The sequence below is a fragment of the Stereum hirsutum genome (assembly GCF_000264905.1).
Source record: "Stereum hirsutum FP-91666 SS1 unplaced genomic scaffold STEHIscaffold_18, whole genome shotgun sequence".
In the NCBI taxonomy this organism is placed as follows: domain Eukaryota; kingdom Fungi; phylum Basidiomycota; class Agaricomycetes; order Russulales; family Stereaceae; genus Stereum; species Stereum hirsutum.
The window spans coordinates 670,033-690,850 of NW_006763148.1; the positions used below are offsets into that span (position 1 = coordinate 670,033).

Genomic DNA, 20,818 nt, shown 5'->3' on the forward strand with positions numbered 1-20,818 from the left:
GCCTGAATTCTTAAAGGTTGGCTTGGTGTATAACCATAATTATGTAGTTTGCTATCTAAGAGGCCTAATTATACTGCTGAGATCGGTTGTAATGTGTATACGACAGCGAGAGAGGTTTAGATCACTACTCCAAAAAAGAGGTGTGTGTGTGTATAATAGATAGCCGAGTCAAATATGTACGCGAGATGCACACCGTTGACCACGGAATGGACCGAATACTTCGGGGAGAAAAAAGCCATAAAGATAGATGGAAGCCAGTCATCTCCAGTTCGGCACCTCCAATGCAAACCAATGAGGCAAACTCCTCCAAAACACCGTCCTCGCCAACCGCACAACCCTCGCCAGCTCATTCGTGCAAGCCTGACACGCATGCATCCTCGAGTCCGGCCTCTTGATCAACTCCAACACCTCCGCCATTGCCGCCAACGGATCCGTCGTCAATCCCTTGACCACCCCATTACAATCCTTCAACAACTCCACCATCGCCAGCTCCACCGCGAACTGACAAGCCTTCTTCTTTGCATTGTGTAGAGTAGTCTCGGCGTTGTCTTCCGCGGAAAGGGACGCGAGATCGTCTGCGACGAGGTTGTGGCAGTTTTGGGAGGCCGCCCGGCCTTGGAGTTCATTGACGATGAAGGTGGAGAAGAAACGAGAACAGTGTTCGCGACCACCGAGGAGTGCGATGAGGTCTTCCTGTGAGAGGCGATGCCGAACGCCGTCATATAGATATGTAAGGCCTGCTGCGACAACGCTTGGGGACTGTGTTGACAGATCGTAGAATGCGGCGGGCAAGAGACTCAATGCGACAGGATGCGTCTGCCGAGCCAAATTAATGAGCATACTGAAGAAAAGAGTTGAGTGGTTTGATGAGTGACGATTAAATCGGAAACCATACATGGAGTTTAAAGGGCCGAGAATAGGATCGAACGCTGAGCTATTTCTAGAATCCCAGGCGACCATATCACTGGGCCATCGCTTCGACAAGAGCTCCAGAAGTTCTTTTGTCAAGCACTCGACCTCATACTTTGAGGATAGCCTCAGCAAAGTAGAAATCCGTTCGAAGTTATCGAGGCCGGTCAAAAGAGACGGGCTGTGAGATGCAACCGTTGATGGTCAGCGCACAGGCACCGCTGTCACATCCGGCAGTTAAGTGCCACTCACAGTCCATCGTAGAAAGCCCTCAATAAAAGCACCACATCTCCCTCAACATCCTCCAGCCTCAGGACCGGCCTCCCCTCGATAGTCTCACTGCACGAGTTTCCCGAAGCCAACGGCACAGAAAGCGAAGCTTGGGTCAGTTTCTCCAGGGACGGCGACCGACGAGCGATCAGGGCTCTGTGAACGAGGAAGTAAGACTCCCCAGCGACAACAGCGAGATTTCCGTCTTCGAAGCACAAGCCAAGATATCGTGTGGGACCGGCGGGAATGCAACTGTCCTGCAGAAGCTTCACAGGATCGTCGAGAGAGAAGGTTTCGGAGGCATGGTGACTGTTGGAGCTGAGTGCATTCATTGGGCGAATAAGTAGCGAGACCGTCCTAGACACCTGTTACCAAGGTTTAATAGGGAAGACGATAGCGAGAATGATTTCGAGAATTGTGGACGCAGAAGAGTCGATTCGAGGTGTGCCGCCAGCCCGCCACACCGAGATTGAACTGCGCCACCCTGCCGTTGAGTTGAACCAGGACGATCCTGGACGATCGCGATCGCGACGCGCTGGTCACATCCGCGTGCGTTGTGACTAGCGCGTTTGATAGCCAAGAGGCACCATCACAACATGTGTGACCACAAAAGAAAGGAGGTCCATGTCGGAAGGCGAAGGGACCATAGAACTTGAAGGAGAGCCTGTCGAAAGACAAGAACGAGAGGACAAGAAAAACAAGTATGAATAAACGATAGTCAGCGACGAGCGTGCAGTCTCGTCTTCAAAGAGCCACTGACAGCCCACTTATGTACAGCTCCTGACAACAGCAACCACCTCGGCGTTTGTATACATACAACTACAGCATTCCACAAAGATGGACGGTCACATGTCGACGCTCAAGTGAGAATGGAGCGCAGAGCAAATGCAAGAAGAAGCGGTATGAGAATAAAAAGAGATAAAAGCCAGATATCGAGGGAATGGACGAGAAGCAGATTTCGCAAGTATTAAGATCCGCGTTCCAAGAAGGGAGAGACGAGAAATTCGTGGCAGAATGCCTTTTTTGACACTTGGGGGCAGCATATCCACAAAATGGATCATGCTGTTGTAGCGGCAGGGGCCGCGCCCCTGTGTTCTGAGAAACCACCTGTGAGATACGAGCTATAAATGAGTGCTACCCGAAAAGATACTAAAAATTCATGACGCACCGCGGGGTCCTCCACGCCCCCTTCCACGACCACGACCACGGTGTTCGCCATCAGGACCACCTCCGCCACGCCAATCTCCGTTAGAGCCCGCGCCACCCCGACCACCTCTGAAGCCACCTGCGGAGAATTTGGGTTATCGACCGAGTCTGCATGATAAATGAAAAACAACGTACCTCGGTCTCCACCACGGAATCCACGACCACCTCTCTCGCCACCCCTCTGGAACTCAGCACCGCGGAAACCAGACCCTCGCTGTCCCCTGAACCCTCCACGGAAGCTACGGCCACGGCCTCCCTTGAACTGCGTGAAACCATCGTCATCTTGCCCGGTCGTGGGTGTCTGAGGAAGTCTCTCTTGTGAAGGAGGGAGAGGGACATGAGTGGATGGCTCGTGCTCGTGTTCAGGGACGCCAGAAGGAGGTTGTGTTGTGTCTGGGGTCGCACCACCAGACGATGTTCCGAACTTGGCATGGAGGTGAGCGATTGAAGGAAGGCCACCTTCGTCCTCGTCAGCCCAGTCAATAGCTCCAGAGGCCTATTGGGCGAGCCAGAACGGTTAGTGAAGGTAGTAAACAGCTCAGATGAACATAATTTTTAACGTACATCGGCCTGCTCAGGGGCGCCGTTCTGTTCGACGGGAACATAAACTTCGCTCTCGATGACCACTACCTTCTCGACCACGGTCTCCTCATCCTCAGCCACAGGCGCAGGTGGTGCCTCTGGCTGGCCGTTAGGAACGTTGACCCACTCGGGGTTTTCCTCTGCTGGCTGCTCGAGTTCGCTCTCCTGCATGAAGTGGAATCCACCGGAGGTAGCGGGAAGCACACCAGCGACAGATGCATCAGGTTGCCCAGACACTGACTCAGAAGGCAGAGTCTGTTGCTCGATTTCAACAACGGTTTCTGGAATTTCTTCCGACACATTGAGGAGCGTGTCGGACAGCTCGATAATACGGGCATCTGTTAGATGACGGTGAGTCCGTCAGCGGAGTTAACGAGTGTTTGAGTGTAAAACCTACATGGTAGACCACGGAATTCGCCATTGCCGCTCAATAGGCCAGATATAATCTCCGCCTTCGCCTCGCTGTCCTCACCCTTCAAGTGTTCGCCCACGGAGAAGACGATTGGAGCTTCGGAAGCTTCAAGGGAAATGGCAGAGGTTGCAGGATGGCCAGCACTAAGCATGGTGTGAAGACGGAGGAAACTAAGAATAGAGGATGCGCGCAAGAGGTTCGCTTTCTAAGCCACCCAGTCAGCGCAGGACAACACACAGAGGTGAGTTGAACAAACGTACCTGAGCTTCCGCAATAGCCTCTGTGACACGATAGGCGTCTGCCTTCTCAGCCTCCAAAGCTTTCAGGGCCTGTTCGCTGGCTAGTTCAGCTTCGTGAAGCTACAGGAATATGACAGGCGCTTAGTTTGGGCACGGCAAAAAGTTGTTGTGGCGACGCACCTCAACAGCCTTCTTGAGTTCCGTAAGCTCTTTAACCACAGCCTCAAGACCGGGAAGAGTCTTCAAAGTTCTTCGCTGGTCATCGTTCAGTTTCGAGGGATCTGTTGATGCGTAACTTTGCATACGCGTCTGGGGAGCAATACGCACGCGTCAGCGGCTACATTGACATAGCAGGAGCAGAAGCTCACGCACAATCTTCTTGGTCGCAGCCTTCAGCCTCTTGCTGATGATCTCCACCACTGGGCTACCCAAGGCTGCAGAGCCAGCAGCAGGGGCGTCTCCAGTACTCTCGGGAGCAGGTACGACAGAGCCGTTCGAACTATGAGCGACCAATTCGTCCGCGACCGCTCCCTCCTTGACATCCTCTTCAGCAGGTGCTTTCTCGACAAGAGCAGCGGAGGTAGAGTCCGGGATAGAAACAGTTGCGACAGCGGGAGATTGTGTCTGGGAGACATTGGCCTCGGAGCCCCCCTTTGCTTTCGCGGATTTACGCTTTTTCTTGATCTGGTTTTTCGAAGGGGGTGCTGGTGGTGGCGCACCGGGGACTATACGCTGAGAAATTGGTTCGGCCATTGTTTTTAGGGAAGAATGAGATTGGGTGAAGCTTTTTCGCTGTGAAGCCGGGGGAAGTTGGTCGACTTTGACTTTGGGGATGAGGGCAAGACGCGCGAGACCAGAGTTCGCGAATGCGAAGGAATGTTCACGTGAGCTTACGTAGTTGCAGGCGTCTGTATTATTTCTGAATTGACGGTGGTTGGGAAGACTCGATCAATCAAACAGTGGGCAGTAGTTGTATGGCATGGATATTTTCTATGGATGCAACCTGGGCTTCACCGATTCCTACAACGTGATGGAAACTGTCACTAATGCAGTCGATGATAACTTTACACCGCGATCCTTTCCTCATCCGTGTTCAGATGCCTCGGCAGGAAGCAAAACTTACAAGCCTCCCCAATGTCATCATATCACAGCAAACACTTCAAGTTATAACGTTCACAGAGAAGTGCCTACCGATGGACTACCAGGATATCGTTTTGACTACTTACTCGCCAAGATTCATCTACAAAGTCTGTGCCGGCAATTCCCAGGTCCGGAAGTTACCGGGAAGAACCTCGGCCCCTATAAAACGTCTCAGGCTCCAGTCTTCCACCTGCCGCCACCGAAACCCCCCAACAGCTACTCGTAAGTAACTGATTAGACCACAGGCGTATGCTCAAATGGACACTGACAAGGTGTCAGCAGCTGAACAATGCACAACGCTTTGACCATACAAGACATCTTAATCCGCATTTTCTCTTTCCTACCGACATCGGTAAACGCGACGAATGCGCGAGTCTGCAAAACGTGGCTCGAACCAGCCCTGGACAACGTGTGGTACGAAATCCATGATATATCAATGGTGCTCCAATCGTTGGCAGAAATATATATCACTGGCAAGATTCCTGTGAGTCGTTCAAACGCATGACCATTCACCCTACCGGCATCGACTCTGATACGCTGTGCGTGAAGTACTTCCTACGCCGCCCAACTCTTGAGGAATGGAGAAGGTTCCTTGTCCATTGTGGCCGTGTACACATCTTGAATTTCGATGTTTGGAAATCTTGGCGTGTTATCTCTTCGGATGCGTTAAACGCAATCGCGTACACTCGACCAACTGGATCACTGTTCACCAATCTTCAAGTCCTGCGGGCAAATTGTCCTGACAAATGGCTTGGACCCATGTTCATGAGCTCTTCTGTGACAGAACTTGCATTTTCTATCACAAAACAGCCATCGCATCCCGAGGAGATAGCATGGGCTATCGACGAGTTTGTTGCGAACATGGCGAACATAGCCTCTCTGAAGATCGAGAGCTCCATACTTTCCCCACCAGACACTGAGCCCTATATACTCCGCTTGCTAGAAGCATACCCACTCTTGACCGTGCTCTATGTCCCTTGCATGGCTCTTCTCCCGTCAATCGTAGAAGCCGCCTCTCGTCTGCCCAAGCTCCGAGTCCTTTGGAATGAACTTGGAAGAGACACGGTATACGACTCCTCGGATCCCATTACCTTCCCACCCACATTGGACGGACAATCTTTCCCGTCCTTGGAGAAGCTCTCTTTCACTGCGCATGTGCGGGAAGCGGTTCAGCTTCTTCAAAACCCTCATTTCCCCCCGCCGAGTCTGTCCTCGCTGTGCTTTCGTGCCATTATTGACACGCATAACGCGTCAAACAACAGTTTACGCCCCTTTCTACAGGCCCTGGATGAAAAATCCAAATCCATCCAGGAATTAGATATCCATATGCAGACCACGGTTGGTGAAGGTCTACGACGGGTCACCATCATATTTCCCGACATCGCTCCACTCCTGGCGCTGTCGAACCTGACTCGCTTGTATCTTCACAACGACGAGCCCATCCAAATGACGGATGACGAAGCGCAACAGCTTGCAGCTGGACTCCCGAGGCTGATCCATCTGGATCTGACGCGGGGATCTTCTCAACCCCCAACATTAACTCTCCGTTGCCTCGCTCATTTTGCACTCCATTGCCATGAGCTCACAAGGCTCGAACTCTCGCTGAACGCCCGTGACGACGTGCCTTCAGCGCATGACGCAATATCTTTTCGTCACTTGCGCTTTCTTCACCTCGGATCGTCACCCATCTCGGACCCCCAGCCTGTGATCCGGTTCTTTGCACGTTCCTTGCCCACCAAATGTCTTCTTCTCGTCTTGCAGGACGACATTATAGACGATGCAGCTGTCTATCGACCGTCTACCGGAGATGACCTGGATCGCTGCTGGAAGGAAGTTCAGAATACACTTTCGCAGGTCTTGGAGAGTACGCAGAGGTGGATTGACGTGGAGCGTTCTCTCCGAAATGAGAACGAAAAGTTGAGGAGGGAGAATGAGAGATTGATGGAAGCGCTTGCATCGCGTACACTCGTAGAGCGAGCACTGATGTCGAGACAAGAAAGCATGGAAATTTGAATGGCGGGCTCTGTAAGTTTTCGTTATATTTTGTATGTTCGAAGGTGTTCGGTGGCCGTTCATTATACAGACGGATTTTGAAGGACGTGGTCATGTTGGAAATTCCCAATTCGCGCTCAGCAATCACTGTTACTGGCAGCCCAGAAAGAATCACGACATATACCCGTTCTAGCATGTTATTTGAGCCCTTCGCATTTCAAGAGTTGTGAATCATACCGGTGACACGACAGTGATGATATATCATATCGTCTCAAGGGTTCAAAGCCCGAAGCATAGTTGTCACTCCGAATGGCCCGACAGGAGCCGGCACACCTCGCTCGGAGATTAAATTTGACAGTGCGGAGTTGTTGGGCTTTTCCCGAGCTTGCTACTGCGATACTATTACTACTTTCTGGAGCCTCTTTGCACTGTGCTTAGATCTACCCGTTCTATCTCTCGTAAACAGCTTTGCCCTGCCGTCTCATGATATCTTTCTGCTGTTGATAAGTAGATGCTCAGGCTCCAACCAAAAACAAGTCCCAAAACGGAAAACCCTTCGTGCGACACTCAGTCGAATGTGGACCTATGTGGACGATGGCTGTTTATGTGGTGCTACCAAGTCACTAATAACTCTGCGCCCATCTGAGCGCTTTACAAGTCCTTGTATTCCTCTGACTCTCAAGTTCGAGGAACCCCAATTCAACTGAAGTCGTTCTCCTGCTTGGCTCGCAATGCTGCACACTACCATGACAGAAGCAGCCTCTGGCGATGTACGACCAGAGAGCAATCCTGCCAACACCACACTCATCACTTCTCCAAGTGATAATCTCCCACCCTCGGACCCAAACTCCCCTCTCCAGCTTCTTGTTATCGTCCGCAAATTCAAGCAATCGCCCAAAGACCCGAAACTGGGCCGCCTCGAAGAGGAAAAACGACTGGTCTTCTCGAGAGATCGAGTGGAGAAGATGACCTACAATGTTCGTTCTTCCGTCCTGCTAAGCCCTGCATGCGTACTCGTACGCTACTTGTAGATTGAGTCATGGTGTTCATGACCGTTTCCAGGAAGCCTCCGAATACATCAAAGATAGGTCTGGCTTCAAGACCTACGGTGCTCCAGGTAAACTCAAAGCCACGTTCATGCAAGCAGGACTCGACGAAGATGTGAAGCCGAGCTACATCATGGAAGAGGATTGGGGCTTTCTTATTCGCCACGCTTCGGCCTTGTACATGGATTTCCAGCGGGTGAGTTCCGGCCTTGCTTTTTGTTTTGACTGCCGCTGAATTAGTTGGCTGCAATTCATGTTTTGTTTATTGTCGTGGTCTAGACGAGAGAATGGTTCTACAGTCTGCCGACTGAGGATCAGAACGAGAGCCGGAAGAGGTGGGGACATGTATGATTCGAGTGATTCACGCCGCTTGGGTCGAGTTGATCGAGGCGGGGGCCGTCGTTCGGTATCTTACCTCTGGTACATACATGTCCATCCTGCAGCCTGAGGTACTGGTTACGATAAAGAATCTACTCCGAACAGATTTTTTGTGAGAACTTCATTCCAATCCTACCAGATCTATTGTTGTGGCGCTATACATCGCAGCATTCATCCCCACGCTTCTCAAGTCACACCTTGACCTGTCCCCGGATAAATCGATCTTCTCCTCTACTATATATCTCAACCGACACGTCAGAAGCTGGTATATCTATCGCTTCCAACACCGAGACCAACAGTCCTAACCAAGCCTCTACGCTACAGAGCACTGAGAGCAGTGCACCGAGTTCTGAGGCATTCCTTCATATCGTCATCGAGCAGTCGCACCACAAACATAATACCGAGTTGTCACCGTACCAAACACTAGCAACACCATCCCTACCCTGATGTCGACCGTCGGTACTATCGCCAGCACCCAGAGCGCCAGGGTCGCTGAGTCGCCCTCGAACCCGAACCTCCCGCCACAGCTCCTCGTTGTCGTCCGAAAGCTCAGGGAGAGAATTGTAGATGAATCAGAGCCTAAAAAAACAGAGTGGGTAGTCGAAGACAATTTACGATTGATGTTTGCGAGAGCTAGAGTGGAGAATATGACTTATGAGGTTTGTGGCTTCGCTGTGCCCTTATACTTGCAGTTTTTGCCTGCTTGCTCCACATCCGACGTTATTCGCGACTGTTCTGATTGGATGCATGATCTAGCAAGCTTCTAGAATGATCGTCAACAACTCACGCTGGCGGGGTTACGGAGACCCTGATTTTATTCGCGCTACGTTCCCCAAACCGGCCGCTGACGAGGATCGGAAGCCAAGCTTTATTAGCAAAGAGGATTGGAGTTTCCTCATCAAACACGTCGCTGCCTTACATCTAGACCTTAAAAGGGTCAGTATCTTTCCGATGACATCGTCATGGATATGGGTTTATGTCGTTCATATTCTACAGTCGCAAGGATGGGTAGCCGCACAACAAGATCAGGATGGAAACCTCAGAATCTGGGGCCCAAGCTCGATGTAACGAGAAGTATCAATGCCTTGACTTCCAGCCTCAGCAAGCCGTTGTGATTATTGGACATCATCAATTGTTGTTACACCGTAACGAACAGAACCGCACGTAACAATCATTACAACCTCTATAGCAATACACATTATGCATCCACGCACGACAGAACCCGTCCGTGAGAGGGGGGAAATATCAAAAGAAAACAGAGTCCGAGAGAGGGAGAGACCACATTGAAGAAAAACCCTACCATCCCGGACTGACTACTAACTGGCATCAGCAGCGGGCACAGCACACCAATCGTAATTCCCCGCTTGGTTCGCGCCCCACCATTGTGGGAAGAGGTGAGATTTTCCACTCGCGCCTTGGACGGCGAAGGAGAGGAGGAAGACCATGACCTGTTATCGTATCGTTCTCGTCAGTTTACAGTTCACGATGCTCGGTTCGGATGATGGTATGAGGGGAGGGGAGAAGGCGTACCTGGGTTCCACCGTCGAGAGCGGCGCCGAGGATGTAGTTGTACTGTGATTGGGTATAGCCGGGTCGCATGAATAAGCCGCGCAGAGGAACGAAGGAGGGATTGGAAAAACACCTTAACAAACCACTTCGGGTACCGCGTACGGAGGTACCACTGCGAGAACCAGGCAATAGCGAAGTAGGACGTAATCGACGAGTTGATACCCACGCAGAGCCAACCCATATAATAGCTATATAAAAAAACACAACCGCACCGTGCGATTAGCATCCGTCTCGTCAAACCAGTAGTGTCGCTCGAGACATACCAAATAATAGGCGTATACAAATAATCCAACCTCAACTTCGGCCACCACCTATGCGCGGCCCAAAACGGCACCGGCACGAACAGACCGAGAAGATACGCCCACGCGACCCACTGGTACCGTTTCCCGACCGTGAAGAGTTCGTGGGAGAGAGACCAGGCGATGGCTTGCGAGTTGTATTGTTGGGGTTGTTGGCCGGACCAGATGTTGGTACCTTCGACGGAGAGGAGGATGTCGCGTTGATTGTTGATAATAGAGTTCATCATGACTGTTGTGGGGGCAAAGTCAGGTGAGTGGAGAGTATGGACAGAATATGGAAGGATCATTGGGGAAGGGGGACATACTGAAATTGAGAACAGCACCAAACAACGTTCCGAAGATCTGAGCCGTGAACGCTGCGCGAGGGGGTAATTTCGTATCTAATACCCGCCCCCAAAAAAATCAGTTTCTTTCGCGCACAGAGTGACCATGTAGGAGAAAAAAACATACATTGCGCGATCTTAAGGTCACGAAGCAACAACTGCGCTTGGACGACCGAATCTATTCGTACAAAATATCAGAATTCAGGACCGATAGCCTTTCACAAAAAGCAAAAGCTAAACTTACTGTATCCGTACAAGACGAAGTACATATTCGCCATAGGCTTGCGCGGATGGATGAACCCTGCAATCATTTGGATCTATAGTCCTTGCATAAGCCACCGAAACCAAGACATGGAAGTGGGAATGGGAATGGTCGACTTACGAAAGGCTGAATAATGAACTGCAGACCCGTGATAGCGTATAGACTCCCGAAGAACAATATCGAGATCACGGCGAGTAGACAGGCGACGATAAAACCCCACCTGACACCAACCCGAACACGTAGTCAGCATTCTGCACATAAAGAACTGTGGTGGGGAATGCTATAGATGATTCTCACCAAGGAAGCGTCGAGTCCGTTTTGTAGATGAGGACGAATGCCATGATCAGCGAAGCGATGAGAACGACGATATACCAGCTGTTCGGCGCGTCCGGGTACTACACGAATCGCCCATCATCAGCAACAGTCCCACCAAAATCCAAAGTCAGGGAAAACAAAACAAACCTTCAACATCTCCCTATAATGCGGATCCAAATCCACATCATCCGGCACCTCCCTCCTCCCCTCATCCCTCCAAAACCTCCACTCAAACTCCCTCCACATCCTCTTCAACTCGTTCGGCCGCGCCCACGTCCACGCCGCGCTCAGATCATTGCGGTTCCAGAGGAGCAGGTGCGTGAATGTGGCGGCGAGACCGAGGTTGGAGGTGAGCAGCTGGACGACCCAGGTGCCGGAGTAGAAGGGGAGACCTTGGGCGGCGAGGAGGGAGGGGTCGACTTCGTAGGCGGAGTTGAGGATGAGGGTCTGGTTGTAGGTGGAGCCGTCGGCGTTCTATGGGTTTCGAAAGAGAGTAAATTTATCCTCTTTTGATCGCATGAGCGGAGGAATAGGCTTACGAAAAGCTCTTGTGACAACTGTGGCGAAAGAATCCCGTTAAATAGGCTCGAAGGTGATGTGGAAATCCGAAAGAAGAGCACTCACGAATGGGAAATCTAAAGACGACCAGATATTCTTATAGTACACAGCGCAGAAGATGACCCTGTCACCAGCACTCCACTCAGCATCCTGTCGCTCTGAGTAGTATTGTTATTTAGAAGCACTTACATGCACATGATATACCCCAGCACATTCGAAAACTATATCACACCGCAAACACTTAGCATACTTGACCATAAATCAAAAATGGGGCAAAAACAAACCTGAGCCTGCAACGGAATAGTCATCGGATTATAACTTCCCGCGATATACTGCCAATCGAAACAGATCGACAGCAGGCCGAGTCCCTCGTTACCGTTCGAGCCACCAAACACGTAAGTGAAATTGACGCTCTTTTGTTGGTCCGCGAGGCCTGAGATCCCAGGAGCGATAGTTAGTTTATTGGTGTGGCCCAGTAAACAGAAAGAAGAGCCAAAAGAGGAGGACGAAAAGTACGTACAGAAGATGGAGAAACCGGTGAGGAGGGGGAAGATCCACTCGCTAGACAAGAAGTCAAAATCAGGCGAGCCTGAGAGAAATATGGTGAGCTAACGCACGGGAACATCTCCCAGATGAAGATCCTAGAAAACCGCACAGAAAAAAATCTTCAGGATGATGTTCGACCGGGTGAAGTGCAGAAATACTCACACTCCGAAAGCGATATAGAACAACCTCAATTTCTTCTTATTCGAAGCCCCTCCATCGCGATAAAACGCGTCAAACATGGAGACCAAAGGTAACGTCGACGGGTACAACATCTTGGACGGATACAGCAGGATCGCTACATCGGCGCCACGACGTCAGCACAGGTTAACGGTGGCACACCGTCAAAGAGAGAAAAAAAACATACATCGCATCAAGCCACCAAAGCCATAGCCCAAGAGCTGACTAGAGAACAGCAAGAAGATGGACGCCCCAGCATTGGGCGTGATGTTGTAGTACAAGCGCTGAACAGCGAGGACTTCAGTCCCGAGAGCGGAGTTGGCTGCCGCGCCGGCCATGATGACGATGAACGCGTTTTCCTATATTGCATAGATCGTCAGTATATGCACCAGGATATATTGAACGCATTCACCTTCTTGTTGAACGGGAACTGCATAGCATACACGGAGGACGGAGAAATATCAGTAAGAAGTACATAGCATATATCCAGTAAATGCGTTGTAGTGCGTACGGGGTTCAAGTATCGGAAGACGCCGCGGCGCGGGATGAAGGTCTCCATGAATATACCTGATGGAGGCAATCGATGTTTCAACAAAAGGGAGACGCATGCAAAAAGCTAAAACGCGTACCGAGGACGTATGAGATGATAGCGAGGAACATAGTCGACACTTGGACGGTTTGCTAAGTGCGAGAATAGGGGCTATTAGCCGTGGCTAATGCTTCATCGACATATGAACTCACGGGCTTGAAGTAATAAATCTCGGCTGAACGCATAGTGTATCAGTATATATGTATCGAAATAAGTCGAAGGAAAATAAAACGTACCGAGAACACCACCAAAGGCGGACAGACCAATACCGATGAAGAACGCCCTGAACGTCCAAGGCGACAAAGTCGGATCGTCGCCCGTGGAAATAACATGGGTCGCGATATCCCGCTCATTCTCGAGCACCTCAGAAAGAACCGACCCGGCCGTCTCGACGTCTGACTTCTGCCAGCGCGAATGCCCGTCGATATCCCGCTCACTGCCATCCTTCTCACCTGTCGCCTTTTCGTCTTCCGACGAAGAGGCCGTTTTCTCGTCGATGGGATGAGAGTGGTTGGGCGTGGGCTCGTTGCCCAAGACGGGCACCTGAGAGCTCATGGTGAGAAACGTCTGCCTTGACTGGAGGGTCGCGGGGAGGGTGCGTCGTCAGGCGGAGAAGCTCGGTAGGCATCTGTGCTCTGTCTATAAGTAGGATGGGTGTTCGTAAATGGAGAGGAGATAAGAGCCTATTTTTACACCGGTGTTCGTTCTTTGTTGGCCTGGCAGGGAGCAGACGGGGAGAATCAATGATGTGCGCCCTGCAACCATGTGCGACTGGTGCCGGAAAAAAGAAGTCAGCGGCGATGGTCCGTGCAAGGAAGACGAAGTGCCCTCGTGAACGTTGACGGCTTCGACGCACGCCACTCATGGACAGGCCTTTGCTGCAAGCGTACTCGAGCTTCCTTTTTCTGAGGAAGCGTGCTAGCCGTGGCGGTGTAGGCAACAGGCATAAGCGAAGTGGGCTGCGAAGAACATCGAGACGTCTACTACCCCAAAAAAGCACTCGGAACGTTCACTTCCGAATAGCTATTCGTGCGCATCTCCCGGCGGTCTGATTATGCGGGTGACGGGTCACAATAGTTCCTGTCAAGGGGTTGGGCCATATCGGAAACAAGTCAAAGGCTATGACATGATGAGGCATACTTTACTTGACGAAACGGGTTGAAAATACAGTCACAGGAAGAACGCATTGCGCAAGAGCAAATTTAACTTCGATGTTTACGAGGCGCAAGGAGCAAGGAAGCGAAAAAACATTGCATTCGGCATTCAATGAAGGCCGTAGTTGTCCTAAAAGCTGGCCCATCCTTTGTATGCCCGTATAGGTAGACCAATTAGAGGTCAACACAGATGCGCCTTTCAAATGGCAGCGGTGACTCTAAGACGAGTAAACCATGGATGATTGCAAGGATAGCATGCTCGGATCAGTCGACCTCCACGCAGTTGATCTTCCGCCACAAGGATCGACAAGGAACGTCTGCATCCAAGAGTCCATGTGCATTCGGTGATCTAAAGATGATGTGGAATGGAGACAACGAGGCTAAAAGGCAGAATCAGAACATGCGAACAAATGGAGAGCGCGGTGAAGCACAACGCGGGAAATGTTCTTACTCAATGGCTATCCGTAGGGCGTTTAGGACGGTCTCCTTCCTTCTGAAACACAGGCGAGCAGAAATTTGTTGAATGGCCTTGGATCTGTGCGTATAAGGGTAAGTTCAGTCTGCCTAGATTCCTATGAATGGCCACCCAGCTGCCCAAAAGTATTTGCAAGTAAGAGTGTCCGTATCTCAAACCAACAGCTTCGGAACATCCTGCAGTTGGGTCGTAAGGCAATTGACCAGGGGGAAAAGACTCGAAAAATATAAGCGGAAGAAAACTGGAAGGCGCCCCACAAGCAGCTATTGTCAACAATCTTGATAGATCATCAAAGCAAGACAATTCCCGTTCCAGCGCCTCTGAACAATCCGTGTGCGACGGGTATGCGGTCTCGTCAGTGGCATCCCGACTTCGGGGAACAATACGAAACCGTCGTCCAAGCCTAGTCTCGGCATGCATAAGGCACAAAGCCCATATCATAGAACATATACATCCAGAATGGCAAGTCACTCATGCGCTCCAGAACGATAGTATGCTGCAGCGAGTGGCGGCGAGCCCGAACGTTGTCAAAGTCATCACGGTCAAGTTGAGAGAAAACGCATCCACGGTCGGAACCATCGGAGCCCAACGGCGTCGGAAACATCCGGCAACCGCCGCCGCAAGTCAAGTCCACAACTCGAGCTCATCGTCGCCTCCAGCATACACACACCCTCACACACCCTCTCCAACCCTCACCGTCGTACCATGTTGCTCTCCTCCGCCCGCTCCTCCGTCGTCGCCGCCGGTCTCGGTCGACGCGCCGCCTCGGGCATCGCGCTCAAGTACGCCAACGCAGCCTACGCTGCCGCACTCGCCAAATCTCCTGCAACGCTCACCAAAGTCCAAACCGAACTGAACGCGATCTCGAAGAGCATCACCGAGGTTCCCGACCTCAAGTTCTTCGTCTCCAACCCCACGCTCAGCCAGAACGAGCGCACGCAGGGCTTGCCTGCACTTTTCGCCAAGGCTGAGGGGACCGGGGCGAAGAAGGAGGCGGTGAGCGAGGTGACGAAGAATTTGTTTGCGCTGTTGTCGGAGAATGGGAGGTTGACGGAGGCGGAGGGCGTTATTGAGGGGTTCAATGAGTTGGTGGCGAAGTATAAGGGGGAGTTGAATGTTACGGTTACGTCGGCGACGCCGTTGCCGAGGGATGTGTTGACGAAGCTTGAGTCGACGTTGAAGCAGTCGAAGACGGCGCAGGAGGCGAAGACTTTGAAGGTTACGAACAAGGTGCGTTTTGTGATGGCGCTGTTGCCATTTCATTATTGTGGTTGTGGAGCTCATGTTGGTGTTGTATCAAGGTCAACCCATCTGTTCTCGGTGGACTGGTCGTCGACTTTGGCGAGAAGACCGTCGATCTGAGCGTCTCGTCGCGCATCAGCAAGCTCAACAACCTTCTCCAACGTATGTCTCCTCTTGCTTCAATCCCTCAATTATCCTATAACTCATACGCGTGCGGCTTTATAGAATCCGTTTGAGTCTAGACATAGGATAGGGGGAGCTTCGGTCGGATGCTAGAGCCTTCACACTGCATAAAATATACTCATTTCCTGCGCTGGAGAACTCACAAACTTTTTCTGCGTGAAGCGAAAGCCGATCATACTCTGTGAATCTACTGGCGACCGTCCTTTCCAATATCACTCGTTGCATCATCCAAACATACCCCGTTCGATTACAAAAGGCCACTCTTCTTTCGCAAGTCTGTCCTGCAACTCCCAACAGCTTTGGGGGCGCTGGCATCGTGAACATCCTCGGCTTGAGTGTAACGTTTCTGTGCAAGCATCATAGCATCCTTTTATAGTCTCAATATCTCACAACACCCATTCCGACCACCGAAGATTACTTACCAACCCGTCCTCCCCGTAACAAAACCCTGAATGGCAAAATCAAAAGCTCTGAAAGTTGAAACTGATGGGTGCCACCCGTGCCACCCGGTCCGCTCTCATAAATTACGTAACCAAAAACGCGAGAAATTCGGACTCATCTCGACGAAATCCCCGCAACCCGTCTCAGTAGTCCTTTATTCGCCCCTCCGTGCGCGTCTCGTCTTCTCCGCGTTCCTCTCGTCCTCTTCCACCCATGGCTATCCAACGTCAACATTCCGCGCCCGGATGGACTGCCCTGCAGAGTACGCATTCTCATCCCCCTCTTTTTATTTTTATTCCACACGGGGAAAGGTGAAAGGGACGGTGAAAGGGAATTGATGCTGATTATTCATTATTGCTGTGGCGTCCGTTAGGTACGAACTCAGAAGACGAAGAAGATGCCGTCGTCGACGAGCTGCTCTACGACGGCTCGACCACTTCAGTCTCCGTCTCAATCGCTGGCACACCCGTCGGTAGCACTCGCAACTTGAACTCTGCCAGTGGTCCGAGTGTCAGTACTCGTGCGGGGCCTAGTACCGGTTCTAGTGTCAATGCCAGAGCTGGACCTAGCTCTGGCGCTGTTGCTGGTCCCAGTGCTGCTACTCCGAGTCAAGGCCAGAAACGCAAGAGCACACCGCATCCTTCATCCCCCCAGAAACCGGCGAAGAAAGCGCGTATGGAGGCTAGTGGGAGTGGCGCCCCTTCGACGTCGGATAAAGGAAAGGGGAAGGAGAAAGCGCACGAGCCAGAGTCGGAGAAAGCGCAAGAGAAGGATAAAGGAAAGGGGAAAGAGAAGAAGATCGAGAGAGCGTTCCCGGAGCCTCAGCCGGATGATGGCTCGTCTGGATCGGAGGGATTGCCGAGTGGGGTCACCGAACATATGCGGAAGTTGAAGGAGGCGGAGAAGAGGAAGGCGAAGGAGAAGGGCAAGGGCAAGGGGAAGGATAAAGGCAAGGGGAAGAGGAAGGGAGATGAGAGGGACGGTGCTGGTGCGGGATCTGGAGAGGAGTCGGATGCGATGGGTACGTCGATATTTTTCGCTGAGACACGAATGAATGCTGACTTGACTAAATATCGGGTCTGGGTTTGGGTAGTCCTCGAGGCGAAGAAAAAATACAAGAAACAGAGGGTATTGAACGGGAGTGGAGTTCCGAAATCGAAGTTGACCGCAGGTACGCTACATTCTCCCTCTCTGCATCCTCTCGTCTCGTCCATATTGACTGATTTGTCTCGTATCAATTGGACTTGTCACTCCAGAGGAAGTCGCTCGAGCTCAGAAGGCAGGTTTCTATCCGCTTGATAGACTTAAGTACCCGGCTGTTACACCTCGACAGAAGAAATCTGTCAACGGGAAGGACAAGGAGAAATCTAACGGCACCGGAAATACGGCTGGTGGATCTGGCACCGGTAACTTTCCCGTTCTTCATGCTTATGTGCAGCTTGTCATGCTCTAGACTCATAGATTTGACGCGTTGTTCAGGTCGCCCAGTGTTGGCGCAGAAACAGCCTCGGGCTAGTACTTCGACTCAACCTCAAGCGAGCGGATCTGGCTCTGGTCCTAGTTCTGGTTCGTATGATTACATATTCTAAATCCTCTTTGCTCTCTTTCTTATGATTACAACCAAAACACAGTTCCCGCACGGAAAAAGAACAAGGCGAAACGCAAGATTGGGCAAGGTACTCTCTCAACCCTTTCCCGTCGTTTTATTCTGCATTTGCTAACTTCATCATCGACCAGACGACGACGAGATCATCTTCATAGAGGACGACGATCCGAAACCCTCGCGGGCGCCACGTCCCTCTGGCTCTGGCTCCGCGCCGTCTAAGAAGAAACAAGCTCGACACGACCGCGAAGCTTCTGTTATCGTGATTTCGTCCGATGATGATACTTCTCGTCCACCCCCGAAGAAGAAAACACCGACAGTGGACCCGGGTTCTCCGATTATCATCAGTGATAGTGACGACGCTGTTCCACCTCCTGCATCTGCGTCCACGTCTGCTCCGAAACCTGCGTCCTCATCTGCTCCGAAATCTGCATCTATGTCCGTTCCGAAACCTGCGCCTACATCTGCTCCAAGACCCGCGTCTTCATCCGTTCCGAAACCTGCGGCCCGTTCACCAGCGAAGAACGCAACCACAACCAAGATAGAACCACCACCGACTCCAGTACGCGCACCTACGGCTTCGAGCTCTGGCACAGGGGCGGGGCCTGCGGTTTCTGCGTCTGCGCGATCTGTCGAACAGTTGCCTACGCCAGATATATCTGATGCTGATGTGCAATTGCCGGAGGTTGGAATGGATGTGGATGTGGGGATGGATGTGGATATGGGCATGTATATGGACTGGCCCTCTCCTACGCCGCCGCCACACCAGTCATCCCCGCCATCCGAACCGGCTCCGATGCCAGCTCCCGTTTCTGCTTCTTCACCTAGTCCTGCTCCCGCTCCCGTTCCTGCTTCAGCTAATGCTCATACTCCCGCACCTGCACCTGCTCCCACTCCCGCTCCCGCTTTGACTCCTCCTCCTGCCCCTGCTTCGATTCCTGCTTCGATTCCTGCTTCTACTCCTGCTCCATCTCCCGCCCCTGCTCCTGCTCCTGCTCTCTTCTTCCCTTCTCCGTCTCTTGCTTCTCCTTCCAAACCCAATATTCCGCAAGCACAAGCACAGAAACAAACCGAACCTAATAAACAGACAACCAAATCTGCTTCACCGGTGAAATCTCAGCCCCAAAGTCAGCCTCAAATTCCACGCCCGTCCACACCAGCACCCGAGCCCACACCCGCTGCAGAACCGCCCCACGGTACGAACAGCAATGCCAACGAGAAGGACAACGAGGAGGATAACAACAACGAAGGCGAAAGCGAAGTCGCCGATAGTCCACCACCTCCCGAACCTTCGACATCCGGAACCGAAGCCGACGTTCTCGACCCAGACGGCGATGGCTTCATCTACCAGAACAAGGGATACAAACGCATGTCCTCGTTCACGGATTCGCCGGACCCGCCGCCGGATGCGGATGTTGAGGTCGAGATGACGCAGAAGAAGCGGTTTGGGGATGATGAGTCGGAGGGAGGAGTGAGTGTCGATCAGGATCTGGGGAGGGTGGTGAAGAAGGGGGATGGTCTTGGGACTGAGCAGAGCGGAAGGAGGGAGGTTATGGTGGAGGACGATGAGATTGATTTCTTGGGAGAGGGTGTGGATGGTGGATCTGAGGCAGAGGTAGAGAAGCCTGTGAGCCGCTCCGGTTCCAACCGCTCTGAGTCGAAGAAGACCGCGAATTGGGGTCATGAAGGAGGGTCATCTGTGGAAAGTGCGGATGAAGTGGGCGCTGCTCAGGACGGGACAGAAGGGCTACGTTCAGACTCGCCTCCGCCATCACCATCTCCTGACGTCGGTGGGCCACAACCGGATGATGGACCAGGACCCGATGCTGACATGGAAATTGATGACTCACAACAAGCACCAGAGCCTGACGAGCAACCATCCGCACCGTCGCCACCAGCTGACTCTCCCGTGCGCCGCCTGCCCTCCTCGGAGTTGGACGAGGATATATATGTCGAGCAGGATTTGCCTATCGAACCTCCTACCGTGCCTTCGCCATCACCATCACCGTCACCACCTCCTTTCCGCTCGCCCTTGCGTCCTCCCCGGGCAGGTCGTAGAAGTCCTGTGCCCGCTTCGCTAGTTTTGCCCACCGCATCCCCACGCTCTCCGTTGAAAGCAGACGCTACGCTCATTTTGTCCGATGGCGACATGACGTCCCAGACCCATACATCTGCTGCGGGGTCTAACCAGTTGGCCGGGACAGACACTCTGCTCAGCGTGGCTACAGCACCACCGACGAGTCAGGAAACCGCTGATGAGGATATCCCAAGTGAAAGAGTTCAGACACCACAGGGCTCTGAGGGTGGCGCTGCGAGACCTTCGGTAACTACATCTGCATTTGCACCTTTACCGACACCGACACAACCCAAACCTCAAACTCAACCCGCCAACGCAACTCTTCCTTCGCTCGACTCCGAGCCTTCCGCTATACCCAGCCCACAGAGAACCACGTCCTCGGCCTCGAATTCTTCCGATTCTATCGCAGGCTCTAGTTCCTCAAGGCAGTCATCGCAGCTCCGCCACGTCGCTCGGCATAGTGGCAGGAATGGATGGTTGAGGAATACGTTGCAGTTATTGCCTCAGTCACCACGGAGGGCAAGCTCTGGAGAGCTAGGTGGGACGTCTCCTACTCGTGGGCCGAGGACCCCTCTTGTGGATTTGCAGAGGAGAATGTCTGATATTTCTCCGAGCAAGAGCGTGAGCGCGGCCAATGGTGGCGTGTCACCTTCACGGCCGACGGCTTCTCTGAAGATGACGGAGCCAGCAACGATTCAGTCAAAGATTCCCATGGCTGTGTCTTCGCCCGTGCCTCCGGCGTCTCCTGCTCCTAATGCTCATGCGCAACGTCAGAGTCCCACCACGCCTGAAGATACGTCGATGCCGAAGAGTCTTTTGTCTATCAGCCAG

The 20,818-nt window shown here is 52.2% G+C and overlaps 7 protein-coding genes across 7 annotated transcripts; 4 read left to right on the forward strand and 3 right to left on the reverse strand.

Moving 5' to 3' along the window:
* Nucleotides 1-258: 258 nt before the first annotated feature.
* On the reverse strand, nucleotides 259-1,511 carry STEHIDRAFT_67342 (uncharacterized protein; the record flags this gene model as incomplete). Its single annotated transcript, XM_007309559.1, has 3 exons — nucleotides 259-537; nucleotides 583-1,090; nucleotides 1,162-1,511. The coding sequence occupies 3 exons, from the start codon at nucleotides 1,509-1,511 to the stop codon at nucleotides 259-261; spliced, it is 1,137 nt and encodes a 378-aa protein (XP_007309621.1).
* A 354-nt stretch (nucleotides 1,512-1,865) lies between these two features.
* On the reverse strand, nucleotides 1,866-4,443 carry STEHIDRAFT_142383 (uncharacterized protein). Its single transcript, XM_007309728.1, has 8 exons — nucleotides 3,991-4,443; nucleotides 3,799-3,927; nucleotides 3,640-3,738; nucleotides 3,365-3,584; nucleotides 2,950-3,305; nucleotides 2,521-2,881; nucleotides 2,348-2,464; nucleotides 1,866-2,286 (listed from the first exon to the last, which is right to left on the reverse strand). Exons 1-8 carry the CDS (start codon nucleotides 4,369-4,371, stop codon nucleotides 2,237-2,239), a joined length of 1,713 nt encoding a protein of 570 aa, XP_007309790.1. The 5' UTR covers nucleotides 4,372-4,443; the 3' UTR covers nucleotides 1,866-2,236.
* Nucleotides 4,444-5,047: 604 nt separating this feature from the next.
* Nucleotides 5,048-6,980, forward strand: STEHIDRAFT_115281 (uncharacterized protein; the record flags this gene model as incomplete). Its single annotated transcript, XM_007309729.1, has 3 exons — nucleotides 5,048-5,242; nucleotides 5,308-6,726; nucleotides 6,816-6,980. 3 exons carry the CDS (start codon nucleotides 5,048-5,050, stop codon nucleotides 6,978-6,980), a joined length of 1,779 nt encoding a protein of 592 aa, XP_007309791.1.
* A 516-nt stretch (nucleotides 6,981-7,496) lies between these two features.
* On the forward strand, nucleotides 7,497-8,147 carry STEHIDRAFT_115282 (uncharacterized protein; the record flags this gene model as incomplete). Its single annotated transcript, XM_007309730.1, has 3 exons — nucleotides 7,497-7,727; nucleotides 7,813-7,992; nucleotides 8,076-8,147. 3 exons carry the CDS (start codon nucleotides 7,497-7,499, stop codon nucleotides 8,145-8,147), a joined length of 483 nt encoding a protein of 160 aa, XP_007309792.1.
* A 526-nt stretch (nucleotides 8,148-8,673) lies between these two features.
* On the forward strand, nucleotides 8,674-9,355 carry STEHIDRAFT_125392 (uncharacterized protein; the record flags this gene model as incomplete). The annotated part of the gene is made up of 3 exons (XM_007309731.1): nucleotides 8,674-8,833; nucleotides 8,931-9,110; nucleotides 9,171-9,355. Coding segments are annotated over exons 1-3 (208 nt in total), but the record flags the coding sequence as incomplete, so codon positions are not given.
* A 72-nt stretch (nucleotides 9,356-9,427) lies between these two features.
* On the reverse strand, nucleotides 9,428-13,367 carry STEHIDRAFT_172142 (OPT oligopeptide transporter; the record flags this gene model as incomplete). The annotated part of the gene is made up of 23 exons (XM_007309732.1): nucleotides 9,428-9,622; nucleotides 9,705-9,746; nucleotides 9,817-9,931; nucleotides 10,007-10,271; nucleotides 10,348-10,422; nucleotides 10,493-10,543; nucleotides 10,610-10,682; nucleotides 10,748-10,847; nucleotides 10,925-11,022; nucleotides 11,090-11,416; nucleotides 11,482-11,499; nucleotides 11,567-11,624; nucleotides 11,690-11,721; nucleotides 11,785-11,933; nucleotides 12,021-12,061; nucleotides 12,118-12,141; nucleotides 12,209-12,341; nucleotides 12,411-12,582; nucleotides 12,636-12,653; nucleotides 12,735-12,790; nucleotides 12,853-12,904; nucleotides 12,965-12,987; nucleotides 13,049-13,367. The coding sequence occupies 23 exons, from the start codon at nucleotides 13,365-13,367 to the stop codon at nucleotides 9,491-9,493; spliced, it is 2,373 nt and encodes a 790-aa protein (XP_007309794.1). The 3' UTR covers nucleotides 9,428-9,490.
* Nucleotides 13,368-15,072: 1,705 nt separating this feature from the next.
* On the forward strand, nucleotides 15,073-15,952 carry STEHIDRAFT_86391 (ATPase F1 complex OSCP/delta subunit). Its single transcript, XM_007309733.1, has 3 exons — nucleotides 15,073-15,671; nucleotides 15,743-15,845; nucleotides 15,909-15,952. The coding sequence occupies exons 1-3, from the start codon at nucleotides 15,147-15,149 to the stop codon at nucleotides 15,917-15,919; spliced, it is 639 nt and encodes a 212-aa protein (XP_007309795.1). The 5' UTR covers nucleotides 15,073-15,146; the 3' UTR covers nucleotides 15,920-15,952.
* Nucleotides 15,953-20,818: the final 4,866 nt, after the last annotated feature.